The sequence below is a fragment of the Rhineura floridana genome, chromosome 3 (genome assembly GCF_030035675.1).
Source record: "Rhineura floridana isolate rRhiFlo1 chromosome 3, rRhiFlo1.hap2, whole genome shotgun sequence".
Taxonomy (NCBI): Eukaryota; Metazoa; Chordata; class Lepidosauria; order Squamata; family Rhineuridae; genus Rhineura; species Rhineura floridana.
This window is the reverse complement of record NC_084482.1, coordinates 189,689,087-189,704,359: the sequence shown is the minus strand read 5'-3', so window position 1 is coordinate 189,704,359 and position 15,273 is coordinate 189,689,087. Positions and strand designations below refer to the sequence as shown.

The following is a 15,273-nucleotide window of genomic DNA, read 5'->3' as shown; positions in this document are numbered from 1 at the left end:
GGTGTCGAGGTGAGGGAGACTCTGTGGCAAATGAAAGAGATGCTGAGAAAGTGAAAGCCTTTGTTCTTTTCTCTAGCCCCTGGGGCCGGAAAGTAAGACTGCAAGTAACTGTTTCTAGCTGTGTCACTAAAAATATACCTGCACCACAGACCTAAACCAATTTAATAAGTCGCTCCTTCTCTCCAAGGCATTCCTCGGAAATGTAGTTTGTGAGGCGATGGAAAAAGATCTCAGATCGACTCTCAGCACCCTCAACAAACCAGAAATTCCTAGGAGTCTTTGAGGGAGGTCATCATCATCATCATCTGCTTGTTTGTATGCCACTTGCCCACAAAATTGTGCCCCAAGTGGCTCACAACATATCCAATGAACAATAACAATTCAAAAAACATATTAGAAATAATTATAAAATCAATAAAATCATAAAATAACCCAATAACACTGTAAAAAGCAATACAAGTAAGCTAACCTAATTCAGTAGCTTAAACTAAACTCAAGAGAGAATAAATGGCAACACCAAAATAGAGAAGTAGCACACAAAACATGATCATATTCCTGACGATGTGTCTGTATCCAATATTTTGGGACCCAAGACTCCCCCTTCAAACATCCAAGGACCTCCCCCCAGGGGTAGTGGAGACATTCCCATCCTGGCTCTCATCCAGAGAAACCTTATAGCTACTGTTCCTGTGGACTCTCAGCCCACACAGCAGCCTGAAACGGTCTTTCTGTGCTTTCCCACCAAGCTAGGTTGCCATAAACAAGCGCTTAGGGATTAGTGCTCTTGCTGGTTGTTTAAATCTGCAGTGTAGAGATAAAGTTTTTAAAATGCATAATTAACACAAGAGATTCTCACATGCCATATGTGAGAGTTATTAAGGAAGGTTATAATATGGCAAAAAACTTGAAAGTATGTTCTAGTGGACAGAAGTTTACACTCACATTGCAGCCTAATTCGAGCAGAAACAGATTGAAGGCTCAAGAGTGAAAACACCCACCTACTGCTTAGCTGCAGGAGATGCCTTACCTTCCACTTGCTCTTGGCAAAATTCTTTTTGATCTGTTCGCTGACTGACTGGTGGATGTTCTTATCCAGAGCAGTGTCTCCAGCAATCCTGGGAGGGAATGCAGATTGGTTCTTATTAACAGGACTCGTAGAGCTGTTTTTGACCTTTGACGTTCCATACAGCTTGGGAGCCCCTCTACCTAAAGGACCGCCTTTCCCCACATGAACCAACATTATTAAAAAGAGAGACAGACAGACAGGCCCTGCCATCATGCTTACAAACGAAAAAGATAAGACACATAAGGAAAGGAGGGGGGAAAGTAGAGGAGGAAGATCAGTTCTTCCAGGCCAAAGCATTAAGAGGAGCATTTATATCCAGTTCAGGCCATGCTGATCTTCCCTTGCTGGTGTTCCAGCCTGAATAGCAATTGGTGGCTCTTGTTCCTTTGGCTGATGCCCTTTCCTGTTGCTTCTGCAGTCCCAGGGACAACAGGCAGCTGGACCTGAATGATCTTTCAGACAGGGAGGAAGAAGGAAAAGCAAAACCCCTCCAGCTGCTTCTTCGGTGGCCGATAGATGGGGCCAGGCTGGTCTCCCCCTTGTCTTTTACAACAGAAGCCGAAACACCAAGGTTTGCTCAAAGCTAGTCAAAGGGATGCTGGGGCTTGGATTCCTCCTTACCATGGGTGTAGCAATGCCTGCTCACAAGTGAAGCGCTTCTTAGGATCCCTCTCCATTAAATGCTGGATGAAATCTTTGGCTGGGAGCAGAAAGAATGTGATTGAGCAAGCAAGCAAGCAAGCGGTACCATGCGCCCCCCCCAGCCATTGGATTCTGTTTATTCTTTTGTTTTTTGTCTGTCTGTCTGTCTGTCTGTCTGTCTGTTTATTTAATTAATATCCCACCCTTCCTCCCAGGAGTCCAAGACAGCAATTTTACAAATTTACTGTTTAAATCAAGAAAAACCTCCAATATAAAATATTCACGAAGAGAATACTGACAAAATCAAGCTTTAGACATAAAGTATCAAAATATAGATAAAATCAGCAGTTTTAAATATATGTAATAAAATTAAATGCCTGGGGGTTTAGCAGCAGCGTTTAGGGAAGCCACCATTTCTTTCCCTCACCTGATTCAGATATGTCATCCCAGTAGGGGGAGTCAAATTCATATTCAGCTTTCAGGATCTGCTCAAAGAGCTTTGTGTCATTCTCATCATAGAACGGGGGATAGCCACACAGTCTGAAGGGAGAAAGTGGGAACAGGGCATGTATGAACTATAGAGCCTGAGGGTATATATGGGGGGGGGAATGGTGGGAGAAATAAAACATAGCCTGAGAAGAAGCAAAACAGTGTGGAGAACTGAGGTAAATGGTCTGGAGAAGGAGAGAGAAAAACAGCAGGTTACTTCCTGATGATTAGAGAGATAGAGTCACAGTAGCTATAGAAAGAGAGAAGCAGGGCTGTGTTTATTAGGGTTTGCCTGCCCTCATCTCAAGATACTGAGGCACAAAGCGAATCTGCAGCTGCTGCACCTCCTATTCCTATGGGTAGAGAACTTCAGGGCCGGGGACCAACTGTGGCCCTCCAGGCCTTTCTATCTGGCCCTCGGAGCTCTTCCCAGGCAACAATTGCTGGCTCTGCTTCATGCTTCAGGTGGCTGGAAAGTGCCTCTAAGCTCTTATAATGCCTCTTGCTTGCCTGGACGGAGGACAGGGGGGTACGCGAGTGTGCACAGAAAGCAGCCAATTGTGTAAAGGTAAAATTTAACATCTCTTGCTCTGCCCACTTTTGCCTCTGGCCTTGCTCGCCACTGGCAAGTGGCTCTTGGAAGGTTGACCACAAAGGGCTGTGGCCCTCAGGCTGAAAAACATTTTCCCCACCTCTGTCCTACCCCAGTCATACACCAGTCTTCTTACCAACTCCCCCCTCCCAGTAATGTCCTGTTAGCCACAACAGGGAGGAAAAGGACTCGCAAAATAAATTGGTAAAGCAGGGGCAGGAACCCTTTTTCAGAACAAGGGCCACATTCCATCATGGGCAACCTTCTGGGGGCCACATGCCAGTTAGGGGAGACCAGAGGCAAAAGTGGCCAGAGCAATAGATGCGACACTCTAAGGCTTTAAAATAAGCCACATTCCATCCATGCAAAACACCCCCCTTTCTCTCTCTCTCTCTCCCCCTCTCCCCCCCCATTCAGGAAAGAAGCATTATCACTGTACAAGGACACATTCCAGCTATGCAAAAGCACTTGGGGGGGGGACAGGGCCAGTGAGGGGTTTAGCCTGGGGAGAGGGGTGCAGTCAGGTTCCCCATCTGTGCAGTAAGGAACAGGGTGAGAGATGCAGCGGCTTCTAACTCACACAGTGCCTCAGAGAATTTAAAAGGTGCAGGCACCATCTTTAGGGGAGGGCCTAGCAATCTTGTCTGTGATTATGCCATAGAGATAGGGAGTTTGGTATCAGATGCAGAACTCAGCATAAGCTTACATAAAAAAAAAGAGTAGAGAGCACATTTTCAGTTGCTTCAAGCAACTGGCTCACTCCCAGCATTAACAAAATAACATCCAGCCAAAGGCCCATCTAGTCCAGCATTCTCTTCTCACCGTGGCCAACCAGATGCCTCTGGGGAGCCCACAGGAGGATAACAGTCATCTCCCGCTCATTTTCCCCAGAAACTAGTATTCAGAGGCATACTCAGTGCCAGGGTCATGGCTGCAGACAGCCGAGAAGGCTCTGTCTGGCTTTGTCACAGAGAGAGTGATTTCAAGAAGTGAGAATGTGGGGCTACAGTAACAAAGACAGACAAAGCTAGAATACATAAGGTAAAGTTATTGCATATATTCAGATCTGCATAATTTCTGCAGGTTGCAGAAGTAATCTTTTCCTGGGCTAGAAGTTAGATTACCTTGTTATTTTTAAATATATATATATTGAAGTATACTCAGCCTTACCAATTTTGCTAAAATTTATGTGAAGTATATTTAAAGTTGCCAACTATTGACCCAAAGGAGGGCTTCTGTGCATTTAAATAATTACATAGCATGAAAAGATGCAGTTCCTCCTCACGCAGTTAGGATGGGAGAATCAATTTGTTTCCCATCCGTGACACTTGACCATGTTTACCCATAAGTCCATTCCAGACAATTTCCATCCAATTTAAAAAAACCTGCACAAAAATGTGCATTTAAATATGTGCTTTAAGACATGTTTTCTTTTAAAATGCACATTTATAAACCTATTCTGATAAATTGTTTGAGCTGAGAACATTCAGGAAGTGCTGGATAACTTGAGTTCCAATCTGCACATGTAGCCTAGGAAATGTAGGTCGGGTTAATACCTTTCAGAATTGGCAAAAGGCCAATTGCTCAAACATCCCTTCCTCACAGTAGCACTATAGTCAGAGAAGCAGCACTTAATGAACTTTTCTCAGCCACATTTTTAATTAAAGATACAGGAACCTATTTTGTGGTAGGAAGTAACAATCCTAAGAGAAGATGCACTACCTCTGTGGGTTAGAGGTAGCGCAGATGGTTGTGCCATAGGGAGGAAGAGAGAGAAACAAGCCAGGACCTGGGCAGAAGGGGGCGGGTGAAGAGAAATTTCTAATTCTCCAAATTCTAACAGGGGGACCATATTATAAAAACTTTTCAAGCTGTCTGCAAAGGAGTGACAAGGGATCCACAAACGAATGGGGAAGAACAGTTAAGTCATGAATGTGGTGCTGGAGACATCGCAAATGGACAAGAGGGCAAGTTGTCATCTGACATTTAGCTCACTAGGACTCAGGAAGCTGCCTTATACTGAGTCAGACCATTGGTCTATCTAGCTCAGTATTGTCCACACTGACTGGCAGTGACATTCCCACCTCTACCTGGAGATGCCTGGGATTGAATCTGGGACCTTCTGCTTGCAAGGCACCTGTGCTACCACTGAGCTACAGCTACAGCCTGTCCATAGGAACATAGGAAGCTGCCTTATATTGAGAGTGCAGGACTCGGAATAATGGGCTCAAGTTGCAGGAAGCCAGATTTCGACTGAACATCAGGAAAAACTTCCTAACTGTTAGAGCCATACGACAATGGAGCCAATTACCTAGAGAGGTAGTGGGCTCTCCGACACTGGCGGCATTCAAGAGGCAGCTGGACAGCCATCTGTCGGGAATGCTTTGATTTGGATTCCTGCATTGCGCAGGGGGTTGGACTCGATGGCCTTATAGGACCCTTCCACCTCTACTACTCTATGATTCTATGAGTCAGACCTTTGGTCTGTCAAAATCTAAATTTGGACTAAATCTAAATTTGGTCTACCTATATCTAAACCCCTTTGACAGATGTGCGTTCAGGAGTGATAAGAGAGAGACCATCCACCCAGCTTTCTCCACCTCCCTCCCAACTCAACTCAACTCAATACATACAAGATGTAGGCGATGACTCCAATAGACCAGCAATCCACAGCCTTGCTGTAAGGCTTCTGTGCCAACACCTCAGGAGCTGGACCAGACCCAAGGGGAGAAAGAGAAAGAACGTGACCATTAGAGACGGAAAGATCATAGGGACACTGTAAGCTACCTTGTACTGAGTCAAACCATTGGTCCATCTAGTTCAGTATTGCCTATGAGTGCCTGGCAGTGGCTCTGCAGGGTTTCAGGAAGGGGACATTCCCAGCCTTTCCTGGAGATGCTGGGGACTGAACCTGGAACCTACTGTGTGCAAAGCAGGTGCTCTACCACTGAGCTATGGCCCTTTGGAGTTTGGGGTGGGGGAGTGAGAATACCACCCTTGCACTAGGGATCTCCTTCTACAGGTTTTGTTTCCAAGGAAGTTCCCCCACTATAAGCCAGTTTCTGCCGTCCCTCATTCCACAGGACCATCATCAGTCCTGGCTGAAAAGCCATGCCAGCCAGCTCTACCATGTAAAGACTTCTCCTCTCTACAGTCCCTACTTCTAAGTTTCCTCCAAACTTCCTTTCATCTCCCAGGCTGCCATTCTACCAATGACAGGGGATACCCTGTCCTGTCGATTCCCAACACAAGGCTGCTTCAGATATTACAATTTCTGTGCCACAAAATAAATAAACACACACACACACACACACACACACACACACATATATATATATATATATATATATACACAAATATACATACATACACACACATATATGTATCTCAGAAGGAAAAAATAAGGTAAAAACAGCTCCAGCTGACATATGAGAATATTCCATCAACTCTAACTATGGTAGATCATCATATATGACTGTACATGTGAGCACATGCTGGGAGGCTGTGGCCAATCATAATTTCACAGTATATGTATATATGGTAAAACAGACATGGGCGATTCTCACATTATAATGTACACATGATTTACATGCTTTTCCCTAAACCAGGAATGGGGAACCTCCAACCCACAAGCCCGCCAGGCTTCCCCATTTGGCTCACAAGACCATTTTGGGCAAGCCACACTCACCTGCTCTATACGTGACATCAGGTATGGGAAGATTCGGACAGGGCTTGGCTGAAAGGGGCTTTACAAGTGCTGCCAATTAGGAACCTGCAGGGAACTCACTTATCCACCTGAACCCAGAGGCGTCATTACCGGGGTGCGGAGGGTGCGGACTGCACCCGGGTGACACCCTGAGGGGGGTGACACCCAGAGCCGCCCTGCCCTGCGCCGTTGCCCAGCAAAGGAGCCAAGAAGTGCTCCGGGTTGGCGCAGCCAACTCCTCCTCGTTGGCGGGTGGGCGAGACGGAAAGCAGGCGCCCGCTCGCTGGCGGTGAAGCCGGCACGGGCCTTCCACCGCCAGCTTGGAGTGCGCGCACGCCGGAGTTCCGCACCCCCCCGCACTCCCACTAGTGACGCCACTGCTGAACCTGCCCAGTTTGGCTGCGCTCTAAAGTCCCGAAGTTGGGTCTTCAAAGCACCTTGCCAGCAGCAAGGCACTGCTAAAAGGAAGTTTTTTTCCTTCACTTTAGCAGCTGGTCCCAACTTTGAGACTTCAAAGCACCAAATAACCTAATCACATTTGTGACATCAGGCAATTGACAGATGGGTGACCCCACCCACCTGTCAAATTTGGTCCATGAGGCACATCCTGATGAGGATCTGGCCCATGGAGCCAAAAAGGTTCACACCTCCCCTACACTGAAGTGCTATCTGTATTTAGAAATGCTCTTAAAGCCTCTCCTTTCAGGCAGGCTGGAGACAAACCTCGCCTCATAAAAATCTCATGGCACTGAGTGATTTTCTTTCCAGGCCAGATCCACCCTTTCCAATAACAGAAAAAACTTCTTCAGCTCACCTACATAGCCAGGGGTCCCACATGCCGTGGACATGACGCTTCCTGAGCCTTCTATCTTCGACAGCCCAAAGTCGCTAATCATGATCTTGGAGTCTTCATCCAGACTGTAATAGAGCAGGTTCTCGGGCTGACAAGGGTGAGGAGAGGGAGGAAAGCAGGGAGATAGAATTGACAGAATTTAACACAGACTATAGCTCCAAGTAAAGATTTATTTAAAGCATTATATGTTTACCTCACACTTCAGTGAAAAGCTCCCAGCGCAGCCTATGGATCAACTAAAAACAAGACAATCTGTGCCCTTGAGGCTTACAATCTAAAAGACATGACACAAAAGGAAAAAGGGATAGAGAGGGTAGAGGAAAGCAACCAAACGAAGGCAGCAATTCTTAAAGTTGCAGTTCTTGCAACGACCAGCTGGGACAATTCAGGTAGCCTGGTAGAATGCAAATTGTCAAGACAGTAGTGGAGAAACAGACATTTCTAAGCATCTTTTTAAAAATCGCACACAAAACCAAATCAATAAAGATAAGCTTAGACCAAAGAAAAACATGGAACATGAGTAAATTAAATGCACATAATAAAAGCATAGACTGATCTGCAATTGGTAAAGATACATCTGAAAGCTGGTCAAAAGCTGGCCTGGTAACAAATAAGGGAAGCATAATTTTGAAAAGAAACTTTACACAGTACATTTTAGAGGATATTGGAAATGATGTTTTAGACATCACTGAGCCAGTCTGGCATAGTGGTTAGGGTGTTGGACTAGGTCCTTGGAGACCAGGGTTTGAATCCCCACATGGCCATGAAGCTCACTGGGTGACCTTGGGTCAGTCACTGCCTCTCAGCCTCAGAGGACGGCAATGGTAAACCCCCTCTGAATACCGCTTACCATGAAAATAAGGAATTGACTTGAAGGCAGTCCATTTCCATTTCAACTCCTCACAAAGCTAGTTTCCTAGGGGGAGGGGGCCAAACTGTAACAGTTCAATTGTAAATTTGTAGTGTTAGATGCCTGCCAATCTCGCAACCATGTGACATGAGATTCCTTACATTGCACCGCTCATAAAAGGAAGCAACAATAAGTATGCAAACCAAGGAAGGAGAGAAATTCATTAGGTGGTTTCAGAGGCTTTCTTTGTCAAGCAACAAAGAAATCGACATGCCAAAATCACATGCTCTTTCCACTTTGCTCTAACACTCAAAATGGACCAGCTAAGAAAACATCATTTCCACAAGAGAGAACTGGAGTAGTCCAGGCTATCAAGTTATAAAAAATAATTTCTGACTTAAGTGCTCTGGCGTGATTCCACTTGGCATCCACACAGCACCAGTGAAGACTTCAGAAAAATCCTGAACCGGATTTCCAAACTGTAGATCAACAGACAGATAGCTAAATACGCTTTGTGCATTCAAAGTGCAACGTAAATTAATAATGAAGCCCGTAACGATTTCTGCAAAAATGCACATGAAATCATTTCTTTTATTCTTTTAACACAATGGTGTGTATGTTTCAGTGGATAGCAAAAATCTTGGACAGCAAAAATCACATGGGTGGATAATCAAGACTGATCTGGGAACACAGCTGAGTGATCCATTTATCCCCTGATGCTTCAGCATATATATAGCAGGGGTGAGGAGCTGGAGGGCCAGCTCCACAAGTGGCCAACCCTCTGCAGGCCACTTTCATAGCTGAGCAAGGCAATGTACCTGTCAGCCACCTGCCATCCTATGATATCAGGGGATTGAAACTTCAAGCTGCACCTGGAAAGGAAGAATTGGGAGTGCCCTCTAAGGCTGCATCTGCACTATCCATTTAAAGCAGTATCATACCACTTTAAACAATCATGACTTCACCCAAAGAATCCTGGGAACTGTAGCTTGTTAAGAGTGCTGAGGGTTGTTAGGAGGTCCCTACTGCCCTCACAGAGCTACAAAATGGAAACGGACTGCCTTCAAGTCGATCCCGACTTATGGCAATCCTATGAATAGGGTTTTCATGGTAAGTGGTATTGAGGTGGTTTACCATTGCCTTCCTCCGAGGCTGAGAGGCAGTGACTGGCCCAAGGTCACCCAGCGAGCTTCATGGCTGTGTGGGGATTCAAACCCTGGTTTCCCAGGTCATAGTCCAACACTCTAACCGCTACACCAGTGGTTCCCAACCTGGGGGCCGGGACCCCCAGGGGGGCTGCGAAGTAATCCAGAGGGGGCCGTGAACAGTAAAGAAATGAATTATTTATTAATTTTTTAAAAAAAGTCTTCACTCCCTCGACACTGTCTGCTTTCCGCTGCCGCTGCAGATGACACCTCCCCCTTGCTCCAAACATGAGGGGAGGCCTTTTGCTGAAGTGCCAGAGCGTCTTTCAGGCGCACTAAGGGCAGGCATCTGCCTATAAAATACATGGCAGATGCCAAAGGAGGCTGAGGGTGGGGCTACCAAGAAGAAGAGGGGATTACTATCACTGATTCCCGTCTCCTTGCACTGCCGCTACTGGCAACGCCCTTAGAATGAGAGGAGAGGGCTTCTTGTGAAGCAAAAAGAAGCAAGGCTGCAAGAAAAGGCTGCTTTCCCCCTTCCTTCCTGGCAGCCAGCCTGCCTCCCTGGGGGGAGGGGGACACAATTTTTTTTCAGCTTATAAAGGGGGTCCCGTGCTCATAAAGGTTAGGAACCACTGCGCTACACCACACTGGCTCTCCACAGAGCTACAATTTCCTGGAAAAAGAGATTGTTAACCACTCTGAGGATTGTAGAACTAACATGACTGTTTAAAGTGGCATGATACTGCTTTAAATGGATAGTGCAGATGGGACCTAAGTGTGTTCCCCATTTTCTCTCTCTGCAGCCCCGGCTTGAATATGGTGCTTTTTAACCTGTGTCTGCAAAGGAAGATTCTTTTAATTCAAGCTGTGACTGCAAAGCAATATTCCCTTGATAACACAGACTGAATTCCTGTGGTTGAAGTCATATGACTTTTGGTGCAGAAAAGATGGGCATGGTTTGCCAAAAAGGGTCTGACATGCCAACCTCAGAGGCCTGGTGGGCCTAATTTAGCCTTTGGGCCAGAAGTTCCCCACCAATGACATACAGAATGAAAACGAGGCCTCAAAGGTGCACTGAGAGCAATGTATTAAAGGCATCAAGTCATAAGATGCTTCTTCAGCAGTTGATCTTTTAAGGAGCTGAAGCACCTTGGCCAGCTCCTTGAAAGTTCGGACTAAAACCTGGAGCGGATTCCACTGCCCCAATGACACACAGCCACCAGCTACCACCAGATGCAAGCTATGACGGAACTTGACATTTTGGTTGGCCTCATAAGGATATTGCCCTAACATAGGTTGTAGAAGCATTGCTCTCTCCTTGCCTTTTTATTCTTGTTTTGGCTTTTTTCTCTTCTCTCTTTATTTTCTTCTGCCCTTCTTTCCATTTCAACATCTGTGCAGCGTAGACTCCAGGCCAATCTAGAGACCCATGTTTTTGACAACTATCCCAAAGCTTGAAATCATGGGTTCTGGACAAATCAACACAACCACTTGATCAGCAGCTCTAATGAAGTACCAAATGTGCATGAGCTTGAAAACCCACGATAACGCACACACACACAGAGCTTAGATTACTATTTTCCACAGGGTAAGGCCAGCTTTACAATGAAGCTCTGAACAGCAGATTCCAAAACAGAAACCGTTTTCACCTCTAAACCCCAACTCTGTACAGTGTTCAAATATCAGTGGCTGGCACAGCTACAAGGATCTAACAAAAAAGGATTAGATAAGAATTAGCTCACAGAAGCAGAACAACCTGGGATTTTCAACCTGCTATACAAGTCTAAATGCCCAAAGGAAACAGATAAGGACAGTATTTATAATATGGGTGGACTTGTGCTGAATAACCATTTTTTCCTGAAGATGGTGGCTTGGTGCTGCTTCACACTCACAGCTGAAATGTGAGTCTGTGCAGTGGATTCCCATACTTTGCTCTGTATCACAGGAAAAAGCAGTCCCCTGCTTTCCCAGGACATAGAAAAACTGAAAACTAAAAGCTTGTAATATGTGTTGGCACGAAGTCACTTAAATAATGTAGACAGAGTCCACAGAGAAAAGGTCTTGATAATGCTTTATCGGGTAAATTGAACAAAAGCAATGTACAGTTTCAGGAGGGGGGAAAAAAAGATATTTTTTCTTTCTTAGTTCAGATCTTGTCCAGAACAGGAAGACATACAAAACACACAGGGGAAAAATCCCCTCGGAACTACACAGCCAGTCAGAGCCCCTGTCACCTCAGAAAATACCATGCCACTCTGACTGGTTGCTAAGTAACACCTTCACCACCCTCTTGACTAGCTGACTAACATTAAAAGAATTAACCCTTGCATTGCACACAGAATGATCCCTGCTGTTGCACTTCAGCAACACGGACAGGTAAGAGGACTTATTTGAAAGTTCGCTTGTTTGCCACCATCTAGCTTTCCTTGTGACAACATGCAGCCATTGGGGAGAACAGAGTGTGTTCTAGGGTGCACCTTTATTTGTTTGGGGCTTCAATGAGGCATCTTGCATTTTAGCATGCATCCTGAAATTCTCTACAAGACCTATCATTAGGTAGAGTGGGGTGGCCACATAAGGCTGAGGGACAGAGAGGAGCAGCAAGGTGTTGAAAGAACAGAGCTCTGTGTGTCATACAGAGCCCCCCTGTGCCCCCTAAGTGAGCCTGCTGACCTCAGGTGCATTGTCCTGTTGCCAGTATTGAAAGTAAGATTCAACTGCCAGTCTGGTCAGTTTCAGTAAATGGAACGTGAGGGGTGCCATCTTGTCCTTCACCTCAATCAGCAAAAGGTTTTGGGGTAGCCCTCATTCTCTGCATTGTGCAGTGGGTTTTTGATTAACACACAGGAGTTCCACAGCAAACAAAGGGCTCCCTGAAGGTATAAAATCTAGAAACCACAATTCTGGTGCCTTTCTCACATTCCACAATTCTTGGGTGGCCTGTACTTTGCAGTCCACCTGAGAGTGAACTTGAATGGCAGTAGCTGTCTTACTTTAGGCCTGTTGCATCGTGTGATGATTACAGAGCTTGGAAAAGTTACTTTTCCAAGCTCTGGATGATTATTTGATTGACTGGAATATTTTTTACCCTGCCTTTTCAACGAAAAATGCTCAAGGGAGGCTTTACAACCATAATTAAAACTGTAAAAATGAACCATAGAATATAGGTAGATATATACTGCTCTCTGTTAAAAACAAACTATAACGTTCAGCAGGATAAAAAGAACTAAACTTATAAGAGAATCTACATATAAAAAACTTGGGCAAATAATAAGGTCTTTGCTGTTGATAAAACCTCAAGGTTGGCGCTAGGTGAATCTCCCTAGGGAAGGCATTCCACAAAAAAGGTGCAACATACAAGAAGGCTGTATCTCCTCTCCAGTAGGAATGTGCTAGAATTCTGCCTAATTCAGATTTGGAACCGAATTTCCCATTAATCTGCTTATTCACTATCGTTGTGGATCAGATTTTTATGTAGTGATTTTCTGCGGCTATTTTTGAAAATGGATTTTTAAAAAATCCTTGTCTAGAATATTGATACTGATATTTTTATTGACATTTCCTTTCAAAATATCAATATTAATATTTTTCCCAAGGGGAAAAAAACAGATTGGTGAAAACAGCAGCTTGTGGACAAAGAACAAACTCGAATTAATATTGCCTGTTAGGCCAACAGAATGCTTTCAAACTAGCACTGGCCAACGGATCCCATTCCTAGTCTCCAACTTCCACTGCCTAACTTCAGATGATGGAGAGACACAGAGAAGGGCTTCTGAAGATGACTGGAAGATTCAGACAGGCTTATGTGGTAGAACTAGATAATATTTCAGTTAACCTACAGTTTGCTTTTAGGTTAAGTTGAAAAGGTTATGCTAAGTTTGCCAAAGAAAATGGACTGAGAAGTTAAATCAGTGATGGTACACAGTTTAAAGAATGGACAAAAACAGTTGTTAACTGAGAAATCCTGTCAGGATAGCTGCAGCTTAAATTCTGAGCATTCTCTCAGATTTGTTTGCAGGGAGGATAGACAATGCATAGAGGAAATGTTATCACACACTTTCCAGTGCAAAACAAGTTCAGTCTTTTAGGGGAAGTGCATTTATTGCACAAGAGCTTCCAAATAAACTATAATTGCACAACCTGAATTTGCTGGTGTGTGATTCAATCTCACTCAGAAATAACAACAGTCTGGAAGCGCCCTTTGTTCTCTGAAGATCCCTTGCAACGTCCATGAGAGAGATTGGCGAGAGTTTTATTCTTGTGGACTTTACTGAGGGAGGGCTGGAGCTACACATTCTACAAATTTAATATCCATGAATTACAGTATCCCACTGATTGCCACTATTCCACCAAGGTTCTTGTATCCCCTCTGCATCTCTGCTCTCTTTTTAGTCCTGCACACTCAAACTCACCCGGTTTGCCTTTGGAGCAGCAAGAATTAGCCTACAACATCTATTTATTTTTCCCTCTTTATTTAACAGGCTTTTTCCTTGCCTTGCCTTGCCTGTGATTTTTGCCATGCTATTTTTGACTGTTTGAATGGCTCTCCATTGTCTCTGCATGTTATTTATCAACTTGCATCCTGCCCTCAACTTGAGGGCATAGAACACTCAGTTTTCTACCACCACCAAGGAACAATTTATCCCAAAATCAGAACTGCTCTACGGGACAAAATGTACATGAAGTGAAAGATCTGTAGTTGACTGTTCTAATGTTTTTTGTTTCCTAAAAGCAGCTGCATGGGAAATTTGGATCAAGACCAGCACAGGTCGGGGTTTTAACCCCTTCTCCCCACACTGATACCCTCATACAAAGCCACTCTCTCCCCACAGCTCCCCAAAGTTGCTATTAGCCACATAGCAGAGCACCACAGGTACAACAAATGCATGTCCTTTTCCTCCTCCAGAGTTACGACAGCCTTGTGGGGAGTGGAGGTGTGAAGGAATTGGACTTTATTGGCCTGGGCTGTTTGTGTGGACACTGCTTTAACCATAGAATCATAAAATCATAGAGCTAGACGGGACTTATAAGGCCATCAAGTCCAACCCCCTGTTCAATGCAGGAATCCAAATCAAAGCATACCCAACAGGCGCCTGTCCAGCTGCTACATCCTGATGTAGGAGAACAGGCTGGCAAGCTACTTTAAAAAAGATAGAGAGATAATGTTCCCATGATAGCTGGTTGTTATGAGATAGACCCTAGAATCAAATGTTGCCACTGCTGTGAATCTGCCAAATGCCCTTAAGCAAACTACTTCTCTCAGCTTCAGGCCACCATCCCCATCCATTTACAATAGGGGAATAATACCAACATCTACACTGCAGAGCTGTTGTAAGGATTACCTGTATTAATGAGGATTACTGTGTACTATATGAGGTTGCTTATCTTTCTTGTCTGTTGCATATCTTACTTGTCTGTTTGTTTGGGGGTTATAGGGTTAGCCTGCTCACATGACCTGGCCTTCCTGCTCACATGACCTGGTCTATGAGGTTCAAATGACAAGGCAGTGAAACTCCATTGCATTTCTGAGAGGTGGCATGCTTCTTCTCTGAGGGACGAAAATTAAAAGTTCCAAACTTCTTGGAACCTGTACTCTACTGGGCAGAGCTCGTGATTGGCAAGGGGAGTCTATAACAACAGGTGATCTGTGAGACTCCTGAATTAACAAAGCCTTTTTTGATCAAGGCGGATAGATCTCAGTGTGATGAGAAGCTTAATAGACCTAATAGTGAGGCAATTACCAAGGGGAAAGAACACTACTAAGATCTTGCTGAGAACTTGGTGAGTTGAGGGACTGTTTTAGTGGAAAGTGGATAGTGTTTTAATCTACTTTGTTTTGCTTCAAAGGGATATGCTGGTTTCCCGTAACTTTTGCATTGCGTATCTTCTTCTTAACCTTTCATATTATTCTGCTTTAGTAAACTTTA

At 44.7% G+C, this 15,273-nt stretch overlaps 1 protein-coding gene across 4 annotated transcripts in view; it reads right to left on the bottom strand.

Moving 5' to 3' along the window:
- The window catches only part of CAMK1 (calcium/calmodulin dependent protein kinase I), a 46,285-nt gene that overhangs the window by 3,406 nt on the left and 27,606 nt on the right, over nucleotides 1-15,273 (bottom strand). For 3 of the 4 annotated variants that reach the window (XM_061618895.1, XM_061618896.1, XM_061618897.1), the window contains 5 exons: nucleotides 7,310-7,436; nucleotides 5,423-5,498; nucleotides 2,136-2,248; nucleotides 1,688-1,766; nucleotides 1,028-1,115 (listed from right to left, as the gene is read on the bottom strand). In XM_061618895.1, coding sequence (XP_061474879.1) covers nucleotides 1,028-1,115; nucleotides 1,688-1,766; nucleotides 2,136-2,248; nucleotides 5,423-5,498; nucleotides 7,310-7,436 — 483 coding nt within the window. The remainder of the gene's footprint in view (nucleotides 1-1,027; nucleotides 1,116-1,687; nucleotides 1,767-2,135; nucleotides 2,249-5,422; nucleotides 5,499-7,309; nucleotides 7,437-15,273) is intronic. The other variant, XR_009761553.1, reaches the window with a different exon arrangement.